Genomic DNA, 26,865 nt, shown 5'->3' on the forward strand with positions numbered 1-26,865 from the left:
TGGTCCTGATTCCGTTTGTGGCAGCATCTGTGGATAGAGGACGGCTGATCCCTGTTCTGTCATGTGTTGTTTTTAAAGTATAATTTTTATTGCTTTTCAAAAGCAAACAAATCATTACATAGAAACAAATGTTAATAATATCAACAATATTATCAGCAAAATGACAAGAAAATGGTATCACTCCTTTTACAATTCAGTACTACAACATCTAATCAATGTTCACAGTATTCACAGTAAAGCTGGTGTCACACATAACGACGACGACAACGACGTCGCTGCTACGTCACCATTTTCTGTGACGTTGCAGCGACGTCCCGTCGCTGTCGCTGTGTGTGACATCCAGCAACGACCTGGCCCCTGCTGTGAGGTCGCCGGTCGTTGCTGAATGTCCAGCTTCATTTTTTGGTCGTCACTCTCCCGCTGTGACACACACATCGCTGTGTGTGACAGCGAGAGAGCGAGGAAATGAAGCGATCAGGAGCCGGCACTGGCAGCTGCGGTAAGCTGTAACCAGCGTAAACATCGGGTAACCAAGGGAAGACCTTTCCCTGGTTACCCGATGTTTACGCTGGTTACCAGCCTCCGCTCTTGCTGCCAGCGCCGGCTCCTGCACTGTGACATGTGGCTGCAGTACGCATCGGGTAATTAACCCGATGTATACTGTAGCAAGGAGAGCAAGGAGCCAGCGCTAAGCAGTGCGCGCGGCTCCCTGCTCTCTGCACTGTGACATGTAGCTGCAGCACACATCGGGTTAATTAACCCGATGTGTGCTGCAGGAGAGCAAGGAGCCAGCGCTAAGCGCGGCTCCCTGCTCTCTGAACATGTAGCACAGCGACCTTATGATCGCTGCTTCTGCTGTGTTTGACAGCTAAGCAGCGATCATAACAGCGACTTACAAGGTCGCTGTTACGTCACCGAAAATGGTGACGTAACAGCGACGTCGTTGTCGCTGTCGTTTAGTGTGACACCAGCTTAAGACTCACAATCTTTAATACTTCACGGAAACCCTTATAACTAACTATATGAATGAATTTGCAACCATCTTGTTAAACTCTCCTACTCCCCCCTCCCCGAACCCCTCTGCACAAACCCACTCCCACCTGGTCACCTTCAACCCCCACCTCCAGTCCTCCGAGTGTACCACCTACTTTCTCAGAGTGATACCACGCCGTCTCCTTAAATGGTGACATTAAGGCTACTTTCACACATCCGGTTTGAGCACTGCGGCTCAATCCAGCTGTGAAAACTATGCAACGGATGCGGCGAAAACACTGCATCCGTTGCATAAGTTTTTACATGCGGCCCGTCCGTTTTTTTTCCGGTTGCGGCATGCGACTGAGCATGCGCAGTGGAAAAAACCGCATGCGGCGACCGGATGCGGTTTTTTCCGCATCGCGCCGCATCCGGCCTCCATAGGTATGCATTGAAAAATGCGCCGCAGCGGCTGGATGCGGCGCGATGCGGTGTTTTTTGCCGGAGCAAAAAACGTTGCAGGGAACGTTCGATCCGGCCGCGGCATCGGCTAAATCTGCCGCATGCGGCAAAAACCGGACCGAACGCAAGCCCCTGCGGCACTAATGTAAGTCTATGCAAAAAAAAACCGCAACCGGCGTTACAAAAGCCGGTTGCGGTTTTTCTGCAGAACGCCGTATTGTGCCGCAGAGCAAAAATCCGGATGTGTGAAAGTAGCCTAAGCGTTTTATTTCCTCCGAATTGTAGTAGGTTATAATGAACTCCCTCCACTTTTTGAAGTGACGACCCAATCGTCCCGACGTCCTTCCAGCATCAAGGCCCTCTAACTCCATCAGCCGTTTTATGTGGATTATTACTTCTTCGAACGAGGGTACTTTTGACTTCAACCAATATTTCAGTATCAACCTCTATGGTGCAAGTATGATTACATGTAATAGTAAAGGGGGATGTCTACTCCTCCTCCACTCGACGTTCACCTCTTCCCACGCATGGAACAGAACCAGAGTAGGGGAGAGAAGGAATTTGATGTCCCAGAGTTTAGTAACACACTTTGATACTTGGGCCCACAGTGGCTCAAGGTGGGGACACAGCCACAATCCATGGTAGAGATCCATAGCTTCTAAATTACATTTCGGACAATGAGTAATCCTCTCAGGATTCTCAGGCTTTCTGGGCAAATTGAATGCATAGATCGCCCATTGCATATATTGAGTCTCCCGCCACTGCTCATTCAGTATTGCCTTTCGTAGGGCCCTCCACCCCTCCCTGATCTTTGTTCCAATGTCGGGGTCCCCTAGTTGCTTTTCCCATGGCGTAAAGAAACTCTGGCTGATAGGCAGTCACCTGGTCTCGCATTGCCCCATATAGAGATGAAATTCACGAGGATGTTTGTGCCAACTTGACCAAGCTGTCAAATGTATGAAGTGACACCTCCGACGAGATGTCTTGCAATTGAGCCATAACCTTATGCTTCACCTGATCATACTGGATTATTTGGTTAGGATTCAACCCATAATTACCTACCAATTCTTCCCTCCCCAACCATCTTGGCTCAGAAGGATGAAAAAGATGGGAGACCCTCTGTATACCTTTCCGCCTCCGTTCTTCAAATAGTTTATTGCTAATTCCCTGGCGTCATGTGGTTTTTAATGCCTCATATAGATCAGATGAAAATGAGCTAACAAACGAGCAGTCATTTGTCAATGGCCTAAAAATGAATCTCAGAATGCAGCAGCCAACGTTGGGTGATTATTATTGGCCAATCCAACATGGCCGACTGATGGTTTCAGTGATATCAAAATTTCACCGGTCAGTCATCAGTTGATCCTAATTCATGTCATTCAAACAGCCAACGATCATTCGCTATGGGCTAAATTCACTATTTTGAGCAACTTGTCTGTGCATGAGCTCCATTAGTGTAATACTGGTTTACCGTAGGCTCCATTCACATGACGTTAATGTGTATACTGGGAAAGGCCCAGTTCTCGTGTTTATAGGGGTGACTCAGTCAATCAGGAGTGCCTTTTGGTCTTCCTCTGACTGGACTACACCAGTGTGCCCCTCACGCCCCTCCCCCCTAAAAAAAAAGATTGTATTAGTGATGCAAGCTAATATAGGTTTTCTGTTAATATGGAGGCCCTTTTTTGCTTACGGGTGATGCATAGCAATATGAGGCATCTCTTTAACATGCATGTCATTTTAGCCTATGGTTGATGCATGCCAATATGTGGTATCTGCTGAAATGGATGGCCTTTTAGGTTGTGGGTGACTAAGCCTGCGTCAGAGTGCTCACTAAGGCATAGCAAAGAATGGCATCACTAATGTGTACCCCATGAAATGGTATTGAGCAGTCCATGTTGTGCATGGTACTGCAGCTGTGTGATGGCTAGCCCTGTTCTGCATCTATCATAACCTTGGATTAGGTATATGGCAGGCGCTGTGCCCCAGGGTGTATGCTAACTGTAAGCAAAAAGCCTGGCAGTGATCAGGATGATGGATCTAGTGGGGTCGTCCTCCATATACCACTACATTGCACCACTCAGTGTGGATTTACATCTTCGAGATCCTGTAGAAAGCAGCTTTTCAGGAACCTTCCGTTCATCTCATTGAAAGATATCACAACCTGTAGTTCATTCCTGTGGCCAAAGGAAGAAATAACTCCTTGAGATCATAGAAAGGCGTATGAGCGCTGTGGAGCTTATTTCCCAGAGGAGCGGCTGCTACACCTCACAGCATTAGAGCGGAGCTCTCATCAGGAATATAGGATGAGGATGGCGGCCGTACGGATATAGCTTGCATTTATTTTGCTTTCATGTCTTTATTATATTGATTGCTTTGTTTTCCCAGCCTTCATTGGGGTGATAGTATTGTTTTTCTGCAAAGAAAAGAAAACCTTTTGCTGTGTTTTCATCTGATTGTATGGTGTACAGACACGTTGGCTATCCCTAGTTGTGTATTTCACACGACACGGACATAGACATAAATCTGAAATCCTGACATACTCCATTGCTGGCCCCCTCGGAGTTCTTGGATTTATCACATTTTTCAGTTTTTTTCTCTAGGCTTTCCGTTGCACTGATCTCCGGTGTGTGTATCATTAGCCCTATGTATATACATCCTCTTAATCAATATTACAATAAAGTAGCTGACACACAGAATCCTGGCTGTAAATAATTGATTACAGACTTGTGCTCTTCATATTCCCTTCCTGCTACAGACGTTCCTCCACCGGCCTCTACTTTCCCAGCCAGCACATTTTAATGCACAACATTTTTTCTAAGGTAAAGTGCACATGGGACAGGATTGCTGCAGATTTACTTGTGAATTATAATCTGCAGTTGTCTACGATATGAGGCGAGCTGACATCTTACAAATCTCACCCTCAGGCTGCAGAAATCTTCTGAAAAAAATTGACCTGCAGTGCGGTTGTTCAAATAGGACGTCTTTTTCCATTTCTTTTCTTTTTACAGTGTATTTCACCCTTTTAAGTTATACGCTCACAGCATTTTTTGCCACTTGAAAAAGTGCCCCATAAAATGAGCCCTGTGCACAGCAATGTCAAAACGGCATTACTGGGCATAAGTTCCCCCTTATGTCACTTCTTTTAACCTTCATGGTTGGGAAACTCACTGGATTAAAAGAAGTGACGTGCTCATACTTTGAACGACCTCCGCAACAAACTCGCCTACGTTCTATACTAAAAGTATAGAGCAAAAGGAGCCGTAAGAACAACGGTGAAGCCGCTTCAGTAAAACAGCTACTGACGTTTCCCTAAAGTGGCTTTGCCTGGGAAAATTTGGCTCTAGTGCCAGTGTTTAAAGGGAATTTGTCACCAGGTTTCTGCTTTCTCATCTGAGAGCAACATAATGTAGAGACAGAGACCCTGATTCCAGTGATGTGTCACTTACTGAGCTGTTTGCTGTCAGTTTGATGAAATAAATGTTTTCTCTGCTGCAGATCTAGTAGTTAGGCCGGGGCCACACGGGGGACTAATGCGATCCTCGCATGACACTTGGCTCACACTGACAGCACAGCAGAGCCGAGTGTCTTGTGAGTGTCACTGCGACTGAGATCCGATCATGCAATTAGACCTCAGCTGCGGGGGGTGGGCCGGCACTGAGGAGGGGAGGAGGGATTAATCTCCCTCTCTCCTCCGTAGCTGGCTATTTCCATTCTTGCCCTGCACTCGCGTGTACCGTGAGTGCAGTGCGATTTTTCTCTCGCCCCATAGACTTGAATGGGTGTGAGAGAAACCAGGATCTCATTACAGTTGCAGTATGCTGTGATTGTTTTCTCGGTCCGATTGGGGCTGAGAAAATAATCGCTCATGTGCGCTGACAGAGTAATATTGGTCCGAGTGGAATGAGATGTTTTATCGCATTGCACTCGCTCCGATTTCATGCTGTGTGGCTTAGGCCTTATACAGCGCTCATGAATATGCTGGGCTACCAATTGTAGGTCATCCAACTCGAATTTACAGACTCACAGGCATGCATGAGGTTGTAAGTAGTGATGAGCGAGCACTGCCATTCTTAGTTGCTCTGCACTTGTAACAAGCCCAGATAGGCGTGACTAGCGTCAATGGGGAACTCGAGCATTTTTACTGAAGAATTCCCAGAAGAATGCTCTAGCTCCCCATTGATTTCTCTTATACTCGGGTACTCGAGTCCCACCCATCTGAGCATCCAGCTGCTTGTTACGAGTGTTGAGCACCTGAGCATGGCAGTGCTCGCTCATCACTATTTGTAGATACAATGAGGAGACCTGCGGCCAGTCCTGGAATTGTGGTCTGTATACATACCCTGAAATACATCAATCTGAATCCAACCTTACTGAACCAGTACCACACATGGTAATTTTAAACCTGTTTTCCAAGCTTCTAAAAGTACACATGTGTCTGAATGTGAATGATGCCGCCATAACACTGAACTTAAAGGGATATTCCCATCTCCCAAGATCCTATCCCAATATGTAGTAGGTGTATATAAATATTAGCAAATTAGAAGTGTAGTATAGTTCTCCTGATCACCTAAGTCTCTTACGTCATGTAGGAGTAGCTTAGGTATCCATGGTTACGACCACAAGCAACTGTTTCTATATGAGTGGCTGTAACCATGGATACCCAAGCTACTGTGATGCCGTGCACATGAAGTTCACAACATGGCTAATAAGGAGGACTATACTACATTTGTAATTAAAGGTATTTGCTAATATTATTACTATTACACCTACCTTAAATTCGGATAGGATCTTGGAGATGGGAATATTGCTTCAACGTTTCTAAAAACGCTGGAAAAGCGCTTACAAAATAGTCTTCCTCTTAATTTTTATGGAAAACGACTTGCTCTTCATATGTTCCAGCTGTTAAGCAACTCGTGTTTCCTCCAGCTGCAGTGCACCAGCACCAGATATCTGCTTTATGCATACACTACATTACATTAGTGTGATAACTCGCTGTAACTTGCGATTCATGTGTCAGCCCACGCTTGGCCACGTCCGCCTTCCAAGTTTCGCTCACTTTTTGAAAAATTTCAAAAGTTATCATTTTTGGTGCCGCTACCCGTTGCATCAAAATGTTGTGACATTTCCAACAGTTTTAGGGTCTGTGCGCACTGAGTAGATGTGTTTCTTCAGCAAAATCTGGCAGAATATCGCACCCGCGGCAAAAAAATGCACCCAAAATCCGCATGCAGTTTTACCGCGGTTTTGTCCCTGTGATTTTTAACCATTATCAATGGCGAAACACAGGAGAAAACCGCAGGTACCTGCGGATAAGAAGTAACATGCTGCTTTTTGCTACAGAAATTCTGCAGCTAAACCTGTAGGGGAAAAAAAACGCAGTGAGTGCACAGCATTTTGGATTTCTCATAGACTTTGCTGAGGAAGGACTGCATGAATTTTCTGAAAAAACCCCGCACCTTTTCTAGAGTAAAAACCGCAGCCAATCTGCTGCAAAAACGCAGTGTGCGCACACAGGTCCTAACAGTGATTTCTGATGCAAAGCATTTTATACTGGTACAAAAGCTGGAGAGACAAATAGTGCAATAAGGTGTTACCCGGGTGGAAGATGGTGTAATACTGGTGGTAAAAGGCTCCAAATTACAGCTTCTCCAATTTGTAAAAGCTGTAATTACTCGGTCTACGATGGTAGTCTTTTGCTCCGTTACTGTGTTGTTTTGCTGCCAATCATGTGCAACACAATCCCATAGACCAGGGGTGGGGAACCTTTTTTCTGTCGGGGGCCATTTGGAAATTTCTACCAACCTTCGGGGGCCGCACAAAATTATCAATGTTTAAATGACCCTGCTATATTGGGTGAAGCAATTAATTAACTGGGGGCATGGGGCTGGGGGCACAGACACCACACGCGGGGCTGGGGGCACAGACACCACACGCGGGGCTGGGGGCACAGACACCACACGCGGGGCTGGGGGCACAGACACCACACGCGGGGCTGGGGGCACAGACACCACACGCGGGGCTGGGGGCACAGACACCACACGCGGGGCTGGGGGCACAGACACCACACGCGGGGCTGGGGGCACAGACACCACACGCGGGGCTGGGGGCACAGACACCACACGCGGGGCTGGGGGCACAGACACCACACGCGGGGCTGGGGGCACAGACACCACACGCGGGGCTGGGGGCACAGACACCACACGCGGGGCTGGGGGCACAGACACCACACGCGGGGCTGGGGGCACAGACACCACACGCGGGGCTGGGGGCACAGACACCACACGCGGGGCTGGGGGCACAGACACCACACGCGGGGCTGGGGGCACAGACACCACACGCGGGGCTGGGGGCACAGACACCACACGCGGGGCTGGGGGCACAGACACCACACGCGGGGCTGGGGGCACAGACACCACACGCGGGGCTGGGGGCACAGACACCACACGCGGGGCTGGGGGCACAGACACCACACGCGGGGCTGGGGGCACAGACACCACACGCGGGGCTGGGGGCACAGACACCACACGCGGGGCTGGGGGCACAGACACCACACGCGGGGCTGGGGGCACAGACACCACACGCGGGGCTGGGGGCACAGACACCACACGCGGGGCTGGGGGCACAGACACCACACGCGGGGCTGGGGGCACAGACACCACACGCGGGGCTGGGGGCACAGACACCACACGCGGGGCTGGGGGCACAGACACCACACGCGGGGCTGGGGGCACAGACACCACACGCGGGGCTGGGGGCACAGACACCACACGCGGGGCTGGGGGCACAGACACCACACGCGGGGCTGGGGGCACAGACACCACACGCGGGGCTGGGGGCACAGACACCACACGCGGGGCTGGGGGCACAGACACCACACGCGGGGCTGGGGGCACAGACACCACACGCGGGGCTGGGGGCACAGACACCACACGCGGGGCTGGGGGCACAGACACCACACGCGGGGCTGGGGGCACAGACACCACACGCGGGGCTGGGGGCACAGACACCACACGCGGGGCTGGGGGCACAGACACCACACGCGGGGCTGGGGGCACAGACACCACACGCGGGGCTGGGGGCACAGACACCACACGCGGGGCTGGGGGCACAGACACCACACGCGGGGCTGGGGGCACAGACACCACACGCGGGGCTGGGGGCACAGACACCACACGCGGGGCTGGGGGCACAGACACCACACGCGGGGCTGGGGGCACAGACACCACACGCGGGGCTGGGGGCACAGACACCACACGCGGGGCTGGGGGCACAGACACCACACGCGGGGCTGGGGGCACAGACACCACACGCGGGGCTGGGGGCACAGACACCACACGCGGGGCTGGGGGCACAGACACCACACGCGGGGCTGGGGGCACAGACACCACACGCGGGGCTGGGGGCACAGACACCACACGCGGGGCTGGGGGCACAGACACCACACGCGGGGCTGGGGGCACAGACACCACACGCGGGGCTGGGGGCACAGACACCACACGCGGGGCTGGGGGCACAGACACCACACGCGGGGCTGGGGGCACAGACACCACACGCGGGGCTGGGGGCACAGACACCACACGCGGGGCTGGGGGCACAGACACCACACGCGGGGCTGGGGGCACAGACACCACACGCGGGGCTGGGGGCACAGACACCACACGCGGGGCTGGGGGCACAGACACCACACGCGGGGCTGGGGGCACAGACACCACACGCGGGGCTGGGGGCACAGACACCACACGCGGGGCTGGGGGCACAGACACCACACGCGGGGCTGGGGGCACAGACACCACACGCGGGGCTGGGGGCACAGACACCACACGCGGGGCTGGGGGCACAGACACCACACGCGGGGCTGGGGGCACAGACACCACACGCGGGGCTGGGGGCACAGACACCACACGCGGGGCTGGGGGCACAGACACCACACGCGGGGCTGGGGGCACAGACACCACACGCGGGGCTGGGGGCACAGACACCACACGCGGGGCTGGGGGCACAGACACCACACGCGGGGCTGGGGGCACAGACACCACACGCGGGGCTGGGGGCACAGACACCACACGCGGGGCTGGGGGCACAGACACCACACGCGGGGCTGGGGGCACAGACACCACACGCGGGGCTGGGGGCACAGACACCACACGCGGGGCTGGGGGCACAGACACCACACGCGGGGCTGGGGGCACAGACACCACACGCGGGGCTGGGGGCACAGACACCACACGCGGGGAGGCTGCACAGACACCACACGCGGGGAGGCTGCACAGACACCACACGCGGGGAGGCTGCACAGACACCACACGCGGGGAGGCTGCACAGACACCACACGCGGGGAGGCTGCACAGACACCACACGCGGGGAGGCTGCACAGACACCACACGCGGGGAGGCTGCACAGACACCACACGCGGGGAGGCTGCACAGACACCACACGCGGGGAGGCTGCACAGACATCACACGCGGGGAGGCTGCACAGACATCACTGTGGGGGGCTGCACAGACATCACTGTGGGGGGCTGCACAGACATCACTGTGGGGGGCTGCACAGACATCACTGTGGGGGGCTGCACAGACATCACTGTGGGGGCTGCACAGACATCACGGGGGGGGGCTGCACAGACATCACGGGGGGGGGGCTGCACAGACATCACTGTGGGGGGCTGCACAGACATCACTGTGGGGGGCTGCACAGACATCACTGTGGGGGGCTGCACAGACATCACTGTGGGGGGCTGCACAGACATCACTGTGGGGGGCTGCACAGACATCACTGTGGGGGGCTGCACAGACATCACGGGGGGGCTGCACAGACATCACGGGGGGGGCTGCACAGACATCACGGGGGGGGCTGCACAGACATCACGGGGGGGCTGCACAGACATCACGGGGGAGGGGTGCACACAGGACTGGGGGAGGGGTGCACACAGGACTGGGGGAGGGGTGCACACAGGACTGGGGGAGGGGGTGCACACAGGACTGGGGGAGGGGTGCACACAGGACTGGGGGAGGGGTGCACACAGGACTGGGGGAGGGGTGCACACAGGACTGGGGGAGGGGTGCACACAGGACTGGGGAGGGGTGCACACAGGACTGGGGAGGGGTGCACACAGGACTGGGGAGGGGTGCACACAGGACTGGGGAGGGGTGCACACAGGACTGGGGGAGGGGTGCACACAGGACTGGGGGGTGCACACAGGACTGGGGGAGGGGTGCACACAGGATTGGGGGGGGTGCAAACAGGACTACTGGGTGATGGGCTGCACACAGGACATTGGGGGGCTGCACACAGGACTGGGGGAGGGGTGCACACAGGACATTGGGGGCCACACTGCGCTGAGAGTTTCATGCAACTCTGGGGGAGAGGGTTTACAGAACTGGTGTGGGGAGGCACAAAGCATTGGGCAGGGCATATAGCAGCAGAGGGTCGGCGCTGGACTCACAGCAGTATTGCACTCACATCACCGGAGTGCAGGAGCCGGACACTGCATCAGAACTTGAAGGAGAAGGCAGGCACTGATCTCCGGAGGGCAGGGGGCGGACACACAAGGCTAGAAACTGTGAGGCTGCTGTGGACCCGCCCACAATTTGCACTGGCCGACGGGAGAACACATTGCAGCACAAACAGCAATGTGTGGATTTAAAGGGCCGGCGGCAGCAAACCGCGGTGACAGCACCAGCACTGCCTCCCCCGGGAATCTGCCCGGGGGCCACATAAAAGGTCATGGCGGGCCGCATGCGGCCCGCGGGCCGGAGGTTCCCCACCCCTGCCATAGACCATAAGAGAGGGGGAGCCAGTGAGCAGTGCAGATGAGATGTGATGTATTGGAAGGGGAAATGTTTAGAGTAATGGAAGTTGCAGAAGAAGCACGGTCACGTGTCTTATATACGGTTAGCTACTGACAGTACATTAGTAAGTTAGTGGAAAAACTATTCAATAGATAGTCATTTCTGGTGATTGCTTTTTTGCAGTGAGCACTTTGAGAATAAACAATATTTTTGCTGTATATTGGTTTGTTGACTGCCTGATTCTATGCCTAGCATTGTCTTATGGTTTGGCACTGGCTTAAAGGGAATCACCAGGATTTTCGTATGTTACCTAAAGCCAGTGCTATACTGGCACTATCAGGCTGAGTCTATACATACCTGTAGTTGTCAGCTCGGATGTTTTTAGGTTTTGAAATCCAAGAAAGTGAAGTTTATAAAATTGGCATCTTATTGAGTGACAGCAGCTGAGGAGCAGATAATAGCTGGGGGGGAGTATTCATAGTTGTCCCCTCCCCCTGTTAGAATTAGCAGAAGTATTATACAATTAATTTCACTTTTGACTTGCAGGACCTGTGCTGAGGTCATATCCATGTGACCAGAAGGGGCGGGGCCTCAGCCAAAAGAAAAATGTTGCTTCCTGGTATCAGCTTTGTTGGCTCAGGCCCCACCCCTTCTGGTCACATGGGTGTCTTAAGCTTTAAGACGCTTTGATGTGCCCATCTGCTTGAGGTATAAAGTCAATTCCATTGAACCAAAGTTAAGTAACCACTGTACTCTTAAGCCATGTTACCACTTACCATGGGGCGTTAACATTTTTTTTTCTGTGTGAAAAATCAACTGCACTAAAGGGAATCTGTCATCAGGTTATTGCTCCCCCATCTGAGAGTAACATAACGTAGGGTCAGAGATCCTAATTCCAGCGATGTGTCACTTACTGAGCTGTTTGCTGTCATTTTGATAAAATCAATGTTTTCTTTGCTGCAGATCTCACAGTTATACCGAGCTCATGAATATCTCGACTAACTGGCAGCACACCAAGTAGGCCTGGAATGATAATCTACTGCTGGTTAAACAGTGAGTTTATCAAATGATCCTGGTCTTGGGGCTGCATTGGCAGCTTGTGGACGCTTGACCAGAGCACTGTATTCCTCCTCACAAACCTCTTCAGGCTAGTAGGCCTCTACGTAGTCACGACATCGAGGCTGCCTACTAGTCAGAAGATGCGCCAGAGATGTTGCCGGTAGTAGGAGGTTCGCCGTTCTAAAGCCCTGTGGCTCCTGAACCTGGGTCATGTCACTCTATAATATAGGTCACAGCAAAGCATAAGTAAGGGCCCACTCACACTTGCGCTATTTTGACGCAAACGGAATCCGTCACTAATGTAGTACAGTTCATTTATTTACAGTGGAAGCGCGACATCGTGTGGACACAAGCGGGTACTGCATGACACACTCACGTGCCATAGCAACGCGCTTCCACTGTAAATAAATGAACTGTACTACATTAATGACGGATTCCGTTTGCGTCAAAATAGCGCAAGTGTGAAACTAGCCTAAGCTGTATGAGTGGTGTATGATCCTAGTATACCGCCATAATATAGATATTTACAATCCTGCCACCTTTATTTCAGATTAGACAGGTGTGGGGCCATGTGAGGACAACCTGACAATATGGCAAATATTTGTTTTGTGTATTGCCATAATGTGCGTTGTCAGATAACAATGATCTGTGTGACCTTGGCGGCGGTGGGGTGTTGATGAATGGATGGTTGTAGGAGTGTACATCTCAGCTTTCTGTATCACACACAGGTTTTCCATGGTATATTCTATTCTCCATCTCTAGCTATTTCTGCTCCTCTGACATTGGCATATATGGAAGTGGTCCTGTGTGATACGTGACCCTTGCCCGGTGATACACCATATTTACATTGGTTCTCATGGCTCCTGCCGCCTGCTCAGTACAAGATAGGGCTGATGTTTTCTATCTCTGCTCCATAATGCAACGTGACGACATAAGCCTTCCCAAGCAGAATGAAGCCAGCTGCTGCTCCTCAGAAGTTGGGGAACCGGCTCCTCGGATGGAAGTTATTTCACCTGGTATTACTTTAAATTTTCCACACAATCGGCACTTTTCCTCGGCAGCCCCTGTATGAGCGGCTCAGGGAAGCGAGGGAGAGAAAAAGCCAAGTCCTTGGCAAAAGCAGCTGAATTGCATCTGCAGATGAATGACGATTTAACATTCTGTGCAGCAGACAGTACCTCGGCAGGCGAGTAAAAGGTTACTGCATTATTTTGCTTGTTTGCAACCAGAGTGCCAATTGCCAGAGTGCCTCAGTCCTTCATTCCCTCTGCCGGCCCTGCCGAAGACAGAAATGAGCTCACATTTTAATATCAAAAGGGCACAGCAAGGTGATGGAGGAGAAGGGGGGGTTCTTGCAATTTGCTTGGATCAAATCAGAATGACTATTTATTTTGGTCGTTTACATTCCGTTTTTTATTGTTCACCCTAATCTTTGGCGCGCAGCCTTTGGGTCTTTTCATATGCAATGCGCAAATTATTTTTTCATTTTGAGTGTAAATATTAAAGGGAGCTGCTGAGGCGGTTCAGCTTGTGAGGATATTGAGTAAAATACCCACAAGACGGGCTCCTTTAAATAGCAGCTTTCCAGGTAAGGTTTGTAGGCATGACTGTGTAAGTGCTGGCTGCGTGCTTGCATAGTGGTATTGATGTGTCGGATATCGGACTTGCCAAGTTCTTGCTGCAGATTGATGTGACGAGCCCGGGATGGTGCTGGCTCGGTGTAATTGGCAGGTCCCTTCTGAGCCCCGGTGTCAGGAAAGGTCAATTGCTGTGATTGGCAAGCAGATGAACACATCTAGTAAAGCGCTGGCTGCTTCCTGGCTCCAGAAGGCAGTGTAGTCCAGGTATTGAGCGTTTCCCGAGCAGGGTACTTGGGGACATCTATGAGAGGGGTGTGGCGTAAAGAGAACCATAACCAAAGGGGAAACAGGTTGGATAGGTTGCCGAGCTGTGACATCTGAGCAGGACGGCGGCAGAATGTACAGTACTTCCTCAGGATCGTGAAGAACTCCATAAAGCCTTACCTCTAAGCCTTGCTGACCCTGAAGTGAGGATCATCACCGTGCACATGTAGGAAAGCCCTATAGTGACCGGCATCGCCTCCAACAAGCTGCTTCTTTTTTTTCTTTCCCTTTTTTCCTTCTATTGATCCGAGTTAATTTCAGCCAGGGAGCTACGTAATGAGGCAGCCAGTTAGCTGTGAGTGCATGTGGGACAATAGCAGTGGTTATTTCCTAAGGAAAGGACTCGTCTCCTGAGCATGTCAATGTGTGGCTGTGGCTGCAGCATCATTTCTTCTTTAATGAAGAGGCTGGGCCGCTCGACCTGCTGCTCCGACTTGCTTTCTTGCAGCTATCCATCAGACCCTTTGCAGAGGCTCTCCTTCGAATGCCTTAGCCAGCCAAAGGTAACCATCCAGATTTCTTTACTCATAAAGGTCCACGTTGGTCTATTGAACTTAAGATGTAACTGTATGTGATTGTGTTGGCATCCGAGGGCAGATATCATGACCTTGTGAAAAGTATCCAATATCCTGTTCCCATCACCCGGCTAGTAGCTCAGTTCTGCTCTGCAGTGATTGATTTGTAATCGGATCCTTGATTTACTGGATGCCCAAAGATGTGGGATCATGCTTGGGAGGAGTGCGCTCTCTAATGGATGCTTCCATTACTGTCGCTGGAGGAATTGCTCCTCTCTGGGGTTGAGCACCTCTGAGCACATCCGAACATTTTTTCCCTTCCCATACAAGAATAGAATTGTGACTTTCTCATTTTATCATTTTTTATTAAACTTTTTAACCTGAAAGGCAGAACTCTTTTAGGCTGCTTTCACACATCCGGTTTTGCAGTGCGGCTCAATCCGGCTCAAAAACCTATGCAACGGATGCGGCGAAAAACCCGGATCCGTTGCATAAGTTTTTCCCATGCGGCCCGTCCATTTTTTGATGGATGCGGGTTGATACTGAGCATGGGCAGTGCAAAAAAACGCATCCGGCGGCTAGATGAGTTTTTTGCCGCAGGACGCTGCATCCGGCGTCCATAGGCTTGCATTGTAAATCGTGCCGGATCCGGCGCGATGCGTTTTTTTTCGACGCACAAAAAAACGTGCCAGGCATTGTTCCATCCGGCCGCCACATGGGCTAAATATGCCTGCAAAAAACGGACACAACGCAAGGCCATGTGGCACAATACGGCGCTAATGCAAGTCTATGCGGGAAAAACGCAACCGGCGGCAAAAAAACGGTTGCGTTTTTTCTTCAGAGCGCCGTATTGTGCCGCATGACAAAAAACGGATATGTGAAAGCAGCCTTAGTCTTAGGCATGCCCCGTGTGAAGGTAGTCCAGGAAGCGCCGCTCATGAAGTGTAAGTTGTACTGCGCTGCAGGATATGTTGACACTATATAAATAACTGCTAATACATCCTTGGAACACTGCTGCAGGGTATCACTGTTCCTGTATATACAACACATTTGTCCTGATTTGCTTTAGTCGGGATATTAGTCCAAGCTGTGGGCAAGTAAGTGGTTGTTGATGCCTAGTGGCACTTGGCAACATTTATGACAGTTTTCTGTCAAATAGGATTTCATAAGTTTCTGGAAACGTGTACTAAAGAGGGTAGGTCTAGCCCATTGTACATATAAGCCACCTGCAGGTTTGGATGTATGCCAGTTCTGATCCCTAAATACTTTTTTTGTCTGTGGAGATAATCACTGTTGCACATGATCACTGTCTTGTTACACTGATAGAAACCTGCCCATGTATGTTAATAGGTTGGGTGCTTGTGAGCATGTGCAGTAAGTAGCCCCGCTGTTTTGGCCTATAGATACCTATACCCAGTACCTTCAAGATACTTCCAGGTCAAAGTAGCTACTCAGCATTCAGAAATAAGGAGTAAACAGTAGTGTAAACAGCCTATTTTTACCTTGGCACCCCTGGTATCTAAAATATTAGATCAGATATACAGGGTTGGACAGCAGTGTGAGCAGGCTCTTCTCTCACCTCAGCACCTCTGGTGTCTCCAGTAATAACTCAGACAGGCAGGGTGGACAGCAGTGGGAAAAGCTTCTTCTTACCTCAGCACCACCGTAAAATACAGTATTAGATCAGATATGCAGGGTGGACAGCAGAGTGAGCAGGCTCTTCTCTTACCTCAGCACCTCTGTTGCCTTCACTATTAACTCAAACAGGAAGGGTGGACAGCAGTGGGAAAAGCATTTTCTTACCTCTGCACCACCGGTATATACAGTATTAGATCAGATAGACTGTGGACAGCAGTGTGGGCAGCCTCTTCTTACATCTTCTGTTCTATTTTCTCATTTATTAGATCAGAAAGCCAAGATGGACTGCCTCACTGCTTACACAACTGAGCTTTCCTATTAGAGAAGTTTTACAATTGAAGGAGTTTGATGGACCAGTCTTGTCACATTTTTCTCTATTACCAGCCATGGTATGGGCAGTTTGTCAGGGAAGCTGCTCTAACAAGACAAAATGACTGACCTCTTAAAGGGGCTTTCCTCTACTTTTTCACCCCCTTGCCATATATCATAGCTCTTCTAAACAAAACCTTTTGTAATGTACTTGTATTAGATGTATAGCTTCTATGAGCGCATCTCAGCAGGGATCACATAAGTACTGGATTGTTATGCAGATTCTTCTTCCTCTTCTGTTATGTCTGATACTTCCTTTTCCAACACAGAAACCAGACCAAATGAAATGAAGTTGTCACTGCGCTCTTGATGGTGGTTGTAGACACTTTGGAATGAAACACAAGTAGACTTCCTCACAAACTGATCCGAACGTTTTATTCAGCAGGGGCTGATACCGTTGCTTTTGAAATGCAGATCACAGCACTTCACTAGCAAAGGTAATTCAATCACTGACATGGCTAGCAAATAGTGCAGGAATTTGCATAACAGACAGTGACAGGGCTGTCCTGGCAATTTGCCAGATGGGCTTTTAACTACCCTGGGCTGCTTTGACCTTTGGTATCTCCCAATATCTTCAGTAGCACAAGGTGGAGAAGGGAAGAGGAGAGATAAGTGCTGGATCACAGGCTACTGTATTGCATTATGGAACTTGTAACGGAGCAAAGTAAGTTTGGGGATAGGAAGTGATATATATGCAAATATCAGAGCTGCTGCTGGTACAGCAAGTTATGCTTTCTGCATGATAAAAGGTTTATATTACTATAATATGAGTATTTATACGTTTAGTTGCACATAATAGCACGATTGATGAATAAAAAATGAAACAAGTTAGGTGTAGTGGATAACTTCTCTAAGGGTATGTGCCCACAATGTCTTAATTTCATTGGTGGAACCACTGAGATCTTCCTTGGCAAAGTCGCTACAGGAAAATGACGGCGAGTTGGCGGCTTTGTTGCCTGCTTCATTTTAAAGTCCCCCCCCATTTAATTTTGCATCTCCATTGTGGAACTATTGGCAATCAAAGTATTGGCACATAATGAGTAAAACCCACTTGGACTTAACCAAAGTTATCAGAAAGCAACTCATAAACAGAAGTACAACCCCCCCAGTGAAAAGTATCTGATAACACGCACTTGGAGTGAACTAAAGTTAACTCATTAGATGTCAAATACTTTGCTAATATCTATTGTGACTTTTCACACTGTGTAATGGGGGTTTACTCACTTGGCCTGCTTCATAGAGGTAGCACAGGAAACACTATCATTTAAAAGTCCAGCAGGTTTATTCCAGGCTTCATAAACTGGCACAGAGAAAACAAAACAGGAGCCTTACTGGCAAAAAGCAACCAATATAGCACACAATATAGTCCATCACTGCAGGAGCTTTGTCAGTCTCCAAATACACTGCTGCCTGTCAGTGCCCAGCACCTCCCTGAGGCTCCCTCTGACATACTGACCGCATGTCAAGCACTCCATCTAAACAGGTGATGTATATCTATGGGTGGAGGTATCTGGATGGCCAAACCTGCCCATCTCTCGGCCATCCATACAATCTGACCCTGATATGCCCTAAGAAGAGTTGTGGCACTACTAGTACCAGAGCGGACATCCGGGTGTATACCACTCCTGTGATGCATACCAGCCGCCATGCTACTCTATATAAAGTAGAGGTAAAAAATAAAACCACTAAAACCACAAACAACAAAATTAAAAACATTATATGTCTCTGCAACCATTGTGTGTGCTGCTCAACGTGAAAACTTTGATGAATGGTCTCAAAGTCAACCTGACATGTCTGTCAATGCTATTAACCTGCCAGTATAGGGTTAATCTGCAGGTAATAGCATTCTGAAGGTGCACAGCTGCTGTAAAGTGCGGCACCCGGGAGAATTTATGCGGCATTGTCATTCAGGCTCCAGGAGTAATTCCATTCACCGCTCACAGCACCAAGAGCAGCGGCTGTAAGCACAACCCAGCATGGACTGACAGCCAACTCTGCTGTACATTAATGCAGGGCCGGCTGTCAATCAGTGGCGGGGTGTGTTTATAGCTGCTGCTCTTGGTGCTGTGACCGGTGACTGTGAATGCTCTGGGCACGCCAGTATGACTAAAGGCCCAGTCACACACAACGACTTACCAGCGATCCCGAAAACGATGCGACCTGATAGGAATCGCTGGTAAGTCGCTGGGAGGTCGCAGGTGAGATGTCAAACAGTCAGATCTTACCAGCGATGCAGGAACAATACAGGTCTCAGTAGTGACCTGTATAACGATCTCAGCAGTCACTGTGACCCTGTCACACAGTGTCAAACACAGCGATGTGTCCTGCCCAGCAAGACATCGCCTTTGAAGAAAATGGCCTGGACCATTCTGCAACGACTAGAGATCTCACAGCAGGGGCCTGATCTCTGGTAGGTGTCACACATAACGAGATCGCTAACGGGATCGCTACTGCGTCACCAAACGGTGACTAAAGCTGGGTTCACACATAGCGACAGAGACAACGACGTCGCTGTTACGTCACCATTTTCTGTGACGTAACAGCGACCTTGTATGTCGCTGTTATGATCACTGCTTAGCTGCCAAACACAGCGACGCAGCAGCGATCATTACGTCGCTACATGTGCAGAGAGCAGGGAGCCGCACACACTGCTTAGCGCTGGCTCCTTGCTCTCCTAGCTACAGTACACATCGGGTTAATTACCCGATGTGTACTGCAGCTACATGTGCAGAGAGCAGGGAGCAGGAGCCGGCACTGGCAGCGTGAGAGCGGCGGAGGCTGGTAAAGGTAAATATCGGGTAACCACCTTGGTTACCCGATGTTTACCGTGGTTACTGCTTACCGCAGCTGCCAGACGCCGGCTCCTGCTCTCTGCTCGCTTCATTTCGTCGCTCTCTCGCTGTCACACACAGCGATCTGTGCGTCACAGCAGGAGAGCAACAATAAAAAAAACGAACCAGCACTGTGTGTAACGAGCAGCGATCTCACAGCAGGGGCCAGATCACTGCTCAGTGTCACACACAGCGAGATCGCTAATGAGGTCACTGCTGCATCACAAAAAACGTGACTCAGCAGCGATCTCGCTGTGTGTGAAGCACCCCTTAGCAGCGATCTCGCTAGCGATCTCGCTATGTGTGACCGTACCTTAAGATCCGTCTGCTCCTGGACGGAGTACTTTCATTACTCTTACTTTCATTACTTCAGCCGGGCACCTTTATAAAGCTATTAACCATCAGATTCACCCTGTATTTGCAGGTAAATGGTTTATCGGACGTGACTTGTTCCTTTAAAACTTAATTTTGCAGGTAAACAAAGTCTTTACAAGCTAAATGGGGCAAAATTAATTATAAAACCCTATTGCAAAAGTGATTTTTAGACAAAAATACATGCACTTAAAAATTAAAACCACGGTTGCACTTTGTTTCATAGTGCACATGAAAATAAGCAGCTTTGTAATAGATCTTAGACAAATCTGCTTCTTTCTCTGGCAGAACTGATCAGTCATTATCAAAAATCTGTATTCAGTGAAGACTTTCCTGTTACTGAGATAGGAGATGAGAGCTGCAACTGATGAGATTCTATGTAGATAGATAAGGGAGCAGGGGTGGAGCTCTGCCTGTAGCCCCTCCCTCTGCCTGTAGCCTCTCCCTCTGCCTGTAGCCTCTCCCTCTGCCTGTAGCCTCTCCCTCTGCCTGTAGCCTCTCCCTCTGCCTGTAGCCTCTCCCTCTGCCTGTAGCCTCTCCCTCTGCCTGTAGCCCCTCCCTCTGCCTGTAGCCCCTCCCTTTCCCTGTAGCCCCTCCCTCTGACTGTAGCCTCTCCCTCTGTAGCCCCTCCCTCTGCCTGTAGACTCTCCCTGCCTGTAGCCTCTCTTTCTGCCTGTAGCCTCTCCCTCTGCCTGTAGCCTCTCCCTCTGCCTGTAGCCTCTCCCTCTGCCTGTAGCCTCTCCCTCTGCCTGTAGCCTCTCCCTCTGCCTGTAGCCTCTCCCTCTGCCTGTAGCCTCTCCCTTTGCCTGTAGCCTCTCCCTTTGCCTGTAGCCTCTCCCTTTGCCTGTAGCCTCTCCCTCTGTAGCCTCTCCCTCTGTAGCCTCTCCCTCTGTAGCCCCTCCCTTTGCCTGTAGCCTCTCCCTCTGCCTGTAGCCTCTCCCTCTGCCTGTAGCCTCTCCCTCTGCCTGTAGCCTCTCCCTCTGCCTGTAGCCTCTCCCTTTGCCTGTAGCCCCTCCCTCTGACTGTAGCCTCTCCCTCTGTAGCCTCTGCCTGTAGCCCTCCATCTGCCTGTAGCCCCTCCCTCTGCCTGTAGCCCCTCCCTCTGCCTGTAGCGCCTCCCTTTTATATCTACGGTATATAGAATATCATTAGTAACAATCGCCATGTCCTATCTCAATAAAGTTTGTAGATAAAATCACGGTCTCCTATGAAGCACAGCCTTTGGCTATGCTTCACATGGATACCATTGTCAGTCATAGGGTAATCCATAGAATATAACAAATGGCACTTCCTTGAAATGGTGAATATTATGTAGATGGAAAGGGGTGCACTTAGTAAGTTCCAAAGCCAAGAAACTAAGTATAGACACAACGCATTCCCAAAATTCTTGATGCTGGGATTTTATTTAACAGTGGATGTGCATAAATAACGTTTTCGGTCACAGAAGACCTTCTTCAGTTGCACATGGGGAGACTGGATGAAGGTCTATGACCGAAAACGTTATTTTTGTACATCCACTGTTAAATAAAATCACAGCATCAAGAATTTTGGGAGTGCCTTGTGTCTATACTTCGTTTATAGGCTAATCCATAGACTGACATGTCAACCCACCGGCACTGTAATGGCACGTCCCTCTGCACCACTCCAAAGGTTCTGTCCTTCCTTGGGCTAACTACCATGTACCAGCAAATCCAGAGACAAACCATTTCCAAGGCACCAGAGAAGTGATGTTTCGGCCAAGAAACGGCCTTTTTCAAGCATAAGCAAAATGATAGATGAAGCTGCCTTTGAAACGATTTATCTCTGAACCCACCAGCATCCGCACAATTTGTGCTCATTCACTCACACTTTGTGTGTAATATGCATGTACGTCACACATAGGGAACTGGATTAGTGATCCTATAATAGGGAATGTTATAAAATATAAGTTTAATTTCAATTCTCCTTTTAAAGCAAATCTGTCAGCAGGTTTTTGCTATGTAATCTGAGGACAGCATGAGGTAGGGGTTAAAACACAGAATTCAAGGATGTGTCACATGTGAAGCTCCTGTGCTTGTTGTTCACTTACACTGAGTGTTCTATCACTAGGACATTATCTTGCTGTGACTATCTGGCTCCTGTCTTGTTGTCCGACTCTGCCTCCTCTTGTGATTAGCACCTCACTGTCTATATACATTGTATATAAAGAGCCTGGTGTGAGCAGGGGCAGTTTTCTCAGCTCTGCTGCATGGCTTAATCTTAAACTCTGATTGTGTCAGAAGTGCTGTACGTAGTAAAATAAGTGATACATCCTTGGATTAAGGCTCTCTTTGCCTACATCAAGCTTCTATCACGTAAGGTAGTAAATACCTGACAAATTTTCTTTTAAATTCACTGCCTTGAAGCAATCGCCTGTCATGTTTTGGTGGGTTTGTGCCATACATGTAATTTTTGTTAGACAATGACCCCATTAGTAGGAGGCTGAGACGTGCCAGGTTATGGCCAGGGATATATAATCCCTAGGTGTATAGTATGACGGCATTATTCCGTGCACACATTTCTTACTGTCCCGCACCTATCTACCTGCATACATTTCTATGTCATCTGTGTAACACTCTCTCATACCGTTTTATCATGGTGTATATCCTACTAGGATTTTCCACCCACAATGAAAGCTTTGTGTTTGCTTATTTCCAGGCTTGTTCTCTCATACACACCTTCTTAGACCTGTGAACTGCGGCTATTATGCCGTCCAAGGGTATCCTGAGAAAAGTGCAATTACTGCTCTTGTTCTCCCTGCTATTTGCACCAGAATGTGTAATTGTGTACCTATCCAGAAAAGTGCATCTGTGACACGCTGTAATTAGGGGGCTGTCGCGCTCTCAGCAGTAGGCTTTCAATATGCCTTTTCCTCAGCCGCCTTGGTTGATACTCTGGAAACGCACATCACAAAGGGAAAAAAACATGTTGAAAAAAAACTGACTTGGCGAATAGAGGGTTGTAGTACTTGGCCATTATGCTTCTCTGGATGGTCAGTATGACGGCGTCCAAGGTGATCCCATGTCCAATCATTAGCACTTGGATCATTAGCAGATTTGTTGGCAGTCAGAAGATAACCGCAGATGGCCTCTATCGGCCTGTGAATCCAGGCCCAACAATGGGTCCAGCGGTGCCAAAAAAACAAAATTCAGTTTCCGTAGTTGCCTGGTGCTTTCTATGTCATCATTGCTTGGATTGCACCTAACTGATAGAAGGAATTAAGCATGGTATTCTGGGTTTGCAGGGTTAGAGGAGATTTATGCATCTATAACACTTGATGGTGTAATCTAAAAGAATGAAGGCAACATCGGACGAGTGTAAAGAGCCATTTTTACATTGGCTGTGATCGAGGAGGAGGCTGGCTTAGGCTAGGTTCACATTTCCGTTAAATTGTATCAGTCACAATCCGCGGCTATGGTAAACAACGCAATCCGTTTAGCGAATTCTGTTGTGTCCCATAGACTTATATTAGTGGCGGATTGCGACTGATTACCTTGCGTTGCATGCGCTGCTTCGCGGTCAGTCGCTTTTGGACTGATCGTTGGGCGGGAGCAACGCAGAATGTAACGTTTTTCGCGCCGTCAAAATCAACGCACCGCACGGGAATCTGTCGCCATCCGTCAAGCTTGTAATGTATGTCTATGGTGCTGGATTCCGTCATAATCCATCTTACGACGGAATCCAGCGCTGGATTCCGTCATGCTCTACTGAGCAAGCCCAGCATGTTTGGCACACCCACTGGGCTGTCCCAAACACAAACGGATCATGACTGATCCGTCAAAAAATGGACGCACAGCGGATGTAACGGACGCGACGGATCAGTTTTTTCACAGGATTCCTGTTAAAGGAATCCTGTGAAAAACACATCCGTTGCGTCAGTTGACATCTAAAAAACGACTGATCCGTTGCTGACGGACCTGACAGATTTAAAACAACGGAAATGTGAACCTAGCCTTAGGCTAAGTTCACATTTCCGCTAAAATGTATCAGTTACAATCCGCTGCTCTGGTAAACAACGGAATCCGTTTAGCGGATTCCGTTGTTCCCATAGACTTGTATGAGCAGCGGATTGTGACTGATGATGCTGCGTTGCACCCTCCGCCCGACTGATCAGTCGTGGAACGACTGACCGCCGGGCGGGAGGAACACAGCCTGTAACGTTTTTTGAGCAGCGCAATCCGTCGGATTTCGCTGCGCATGCTCTCTGGCTCCCTGCACATGTAACCAGCTTTGGTTGGTTACCCGATATTTACCCTGGTTACGGTGCAAGGAGCCGGCGCTAAGCGGTGTACGCCCGTAACCAAGGTAAATATCGGGTAACCAAGGTAAACATCGGGTGCTTTGCTGTTACCTGATATTTAGTCAGGTTGCGTGTGCAGGGAGGCCGACACTTCCCTGCTCGGCCCTGCCCCCTCCCGCACTCCGTACATTTGTGTACAAACACACACACATGCTCACCAGTCCCCAGCCATGCAGACCAGCACTGCCACTGAGACCCTCGTCTGGCCCCGCTCTGCTCCGCCTCCTCCCGCACTCCGCATGTGTACACACACACACACACACACACACACACACACACACTCTCACACACTCACACACTCTCTATCTCTCTCTCACACATACACTCACCTGTCCCCAGCCATGCAGATCGCAGCACTGCCACTGAGACCCTCGTCTGGCCCCGCTCTGCTCCGCCTCCTCCCGCACTCCGCATGTACACACACACACACACACACACACACACACACACACACACACACACACACACACACACACACACACATACATACATACATACATACATACATACATACATACATACATACATACATACATACATACACACATACACTCACCTGTCCTGCAGTCCCTGCGGCACTGACGTCCTCAGTGCCACGGCCCCGCTCGGCTCCACTCCCCCCGAACTCCGCCCCCTCGCGTTCCGCCACCCACACACAACGGAATCCGACAAAGAATTCTGTTCTTTGTCATTCGTTGTACAGCGCATCAGTCACATGCGTTAGCTGCTCGGTTTACCTGCCAGCCAGGCTCTTCGCATATTGAAATAGTCACAGCGGGCATTAGAAATACTGTCCTAGCGTTAGAAACACATAAGGAGCTGGCAACATCCATGTAATATGGAAAATTCCGATATTTGTCAGATCGCACTTGGACCAGAAACAGTGATGTCCATGAGTCGTTGGTGTTAACCCCCCCATCATCTCATCGTATAGAAATGGATATTTAGTGAAAAGACAGGAGCTCCTTGGAAGTTGAGCTCATTAAAAACTGATGAAATCAATTGGACGCCTAAACAGCTGACATGTTTTTATTCCTGTCCCAGGGTCTTCATCAGGTCTAGAAGCTTTTAATGATTCCGGAACACGTGTTTTTCTCTAAATATACATTTGAACCCAAAAGTCACCCTGTGTAGAATCATTAAGGAGACGGCTGCAGTCTTTCTATTGATTTGCTTATAATTTTTCTAATTATTTATTTTACTCACTTATATGGCGCTGTTAATTCCACATCGCTTTACAGACATGATCATCACTGTCCCCGTTGGAGCTCACAATCTAAATTCTCTTGTCTTTGGAGTGCGGGAGGAAACCAGAGAACCAAGAGGAAACCAACACAAACACAGGGAGAAGATACAAACTCCTTGCAGATGTTGTCCTTGGTGGGATTTGGACCCAGCACTGTAAGGGCTCATTCAGATGACCGTACCATCTGTCCTGTTCAGTTCCTGTTTTTTTACGGACCTACTGACAGGACCATCTTTTCAATGTCTTTTGTGTAGGATCGGATGGCACACGGAAGCACTTCCATCTGCATCAGTTCCTACAAAAAAACACATCGGATGCCATATGTCCGTTCCATTATTATGGAACATGTCCCATTCTGTTCCGTAATAACGGACCGTGACTCAATACAAGTCAATGGGTCCGCAAAATCCCCAGAAGCCACAGAGAAGCACTTCCGTGTGACCCCCGTCAGGTGCCCCTGCAGTCTGTGTCCTGATCCCGTGCCAGCCCCGCAGCTGCCCGCACTGCAGTGTGTCAGCATCTGCCCGCACTGCAGCATGTCAGCATCTGCCCGCACTGCAGCGTGTCAGTAGCTGTGAGGATGGCGAGTGACGACATTAGGAGGTTAGCAAAGTTCATTACCTTCGTGATTTAAGTCTGCTGCACTCCTGACGTCAGCGCTCATCACAGACTTCCATGCCCGCTGTGTTCTCACAAGTCTCGCGGGCGGCCTTAGACTGTGACTAACGGTGACTTCACAGGCCACACGTTACATTTCGCTTGTGAGCGCGGCGGACAATGGAAGACAGTGGGGAGCACTGACGTCAGCAGTGCGGCGGCGTTCATCACCCAGGTAATGTACCTAGCAAACCTCCTTAAGTCATGTTCAAACATGATTAAGACCTGAGCGTCGAAACGCGTTGTTCTGTGGGTTCCTCATGATGTCAATTCACTTGCTGGATTTTATGAATTTTTCTAAATAAAAGATGGACTTTTAATTATTATGTCCAGCGCTGGATTTTTCTTCTTCAAAGTCCCGGGACTGTCGCATGTAATCGATGCAGCAATTTCGGCCAGGTGCTGGCTGATATTTTTAGGCTGGGTGATCCCAATGACATGGGTCTCCCCAGCCTGAGAATACCAGCCAGCAGCTAGCTATGGGGCTTTATCTTGGCTTTTATCAAAATTGAAGGGGAGGGGGAAGGGGGGAACGGACTGCACACCGTTTTTTTAAAATTTATTTATTGTACCGTACGATATAGACCTGCCCATTGGCGGCTGTGATTGGTTACAGTCAGATGTGCCCCCAAGCTGAGTGACAGCTGTCAGACTGCAACCAATCACAAACTGGAAGAGGAGTGAATATGTATGAGCTTAATGAGCGGCCTGCTCGGGAACAACGAAGAGCTGCT

General features: G+C 49.9%; 1 protein-coding gene across 2 annotated transcripts in view; it reads left to right on the forward strand.

Moving 5' to 3' along the window:
* Positions 1-26,865, forward strand: part of FBXW7 (F-box and WD repeat domain containing 7) — a 237,503-nt gene that overhangs the window by 49,133 nt on the left and 161,505 nt on the right. The window contains exon 1 of one of the 2 annotated variants that reach the window (XM_075347835.1): positions 14,559-14,688. The exons of the other annotated variant lie outside the window; for it this stretch is intronic. Within the exon in view, the coding sequence (XP_075203950.1) occupies positions 14,584-14,688 (105 nt within the window). The 5' untranslated portion in view covers positions 14,559-14,583. Of the gene's footprint in view, positions 1-14,558; positions 14,689-26,865 lie in introns of those variants that run through there. 2 annotated transcript variants of the gene reach the window in all.

The sequence above is a fragment of the Anomaloglossus baeobatrachus genome, chromosome 1 (genome assembly GCF_048569485.1).
Source record: "Anomaloglossus baeobatrachus isolate aAnoBae1 chromosome 1, aAnoBae1.hap1, whole genome shotgun sequence".
Classification (NCBI taxonomy): domain Eukaryota; kingdom Metazoa; phylum Chordata; class Amphibia; order Anura; family Aromobatidae; genus Anomaloglossus; species Anomaloglossus baeobatrachus.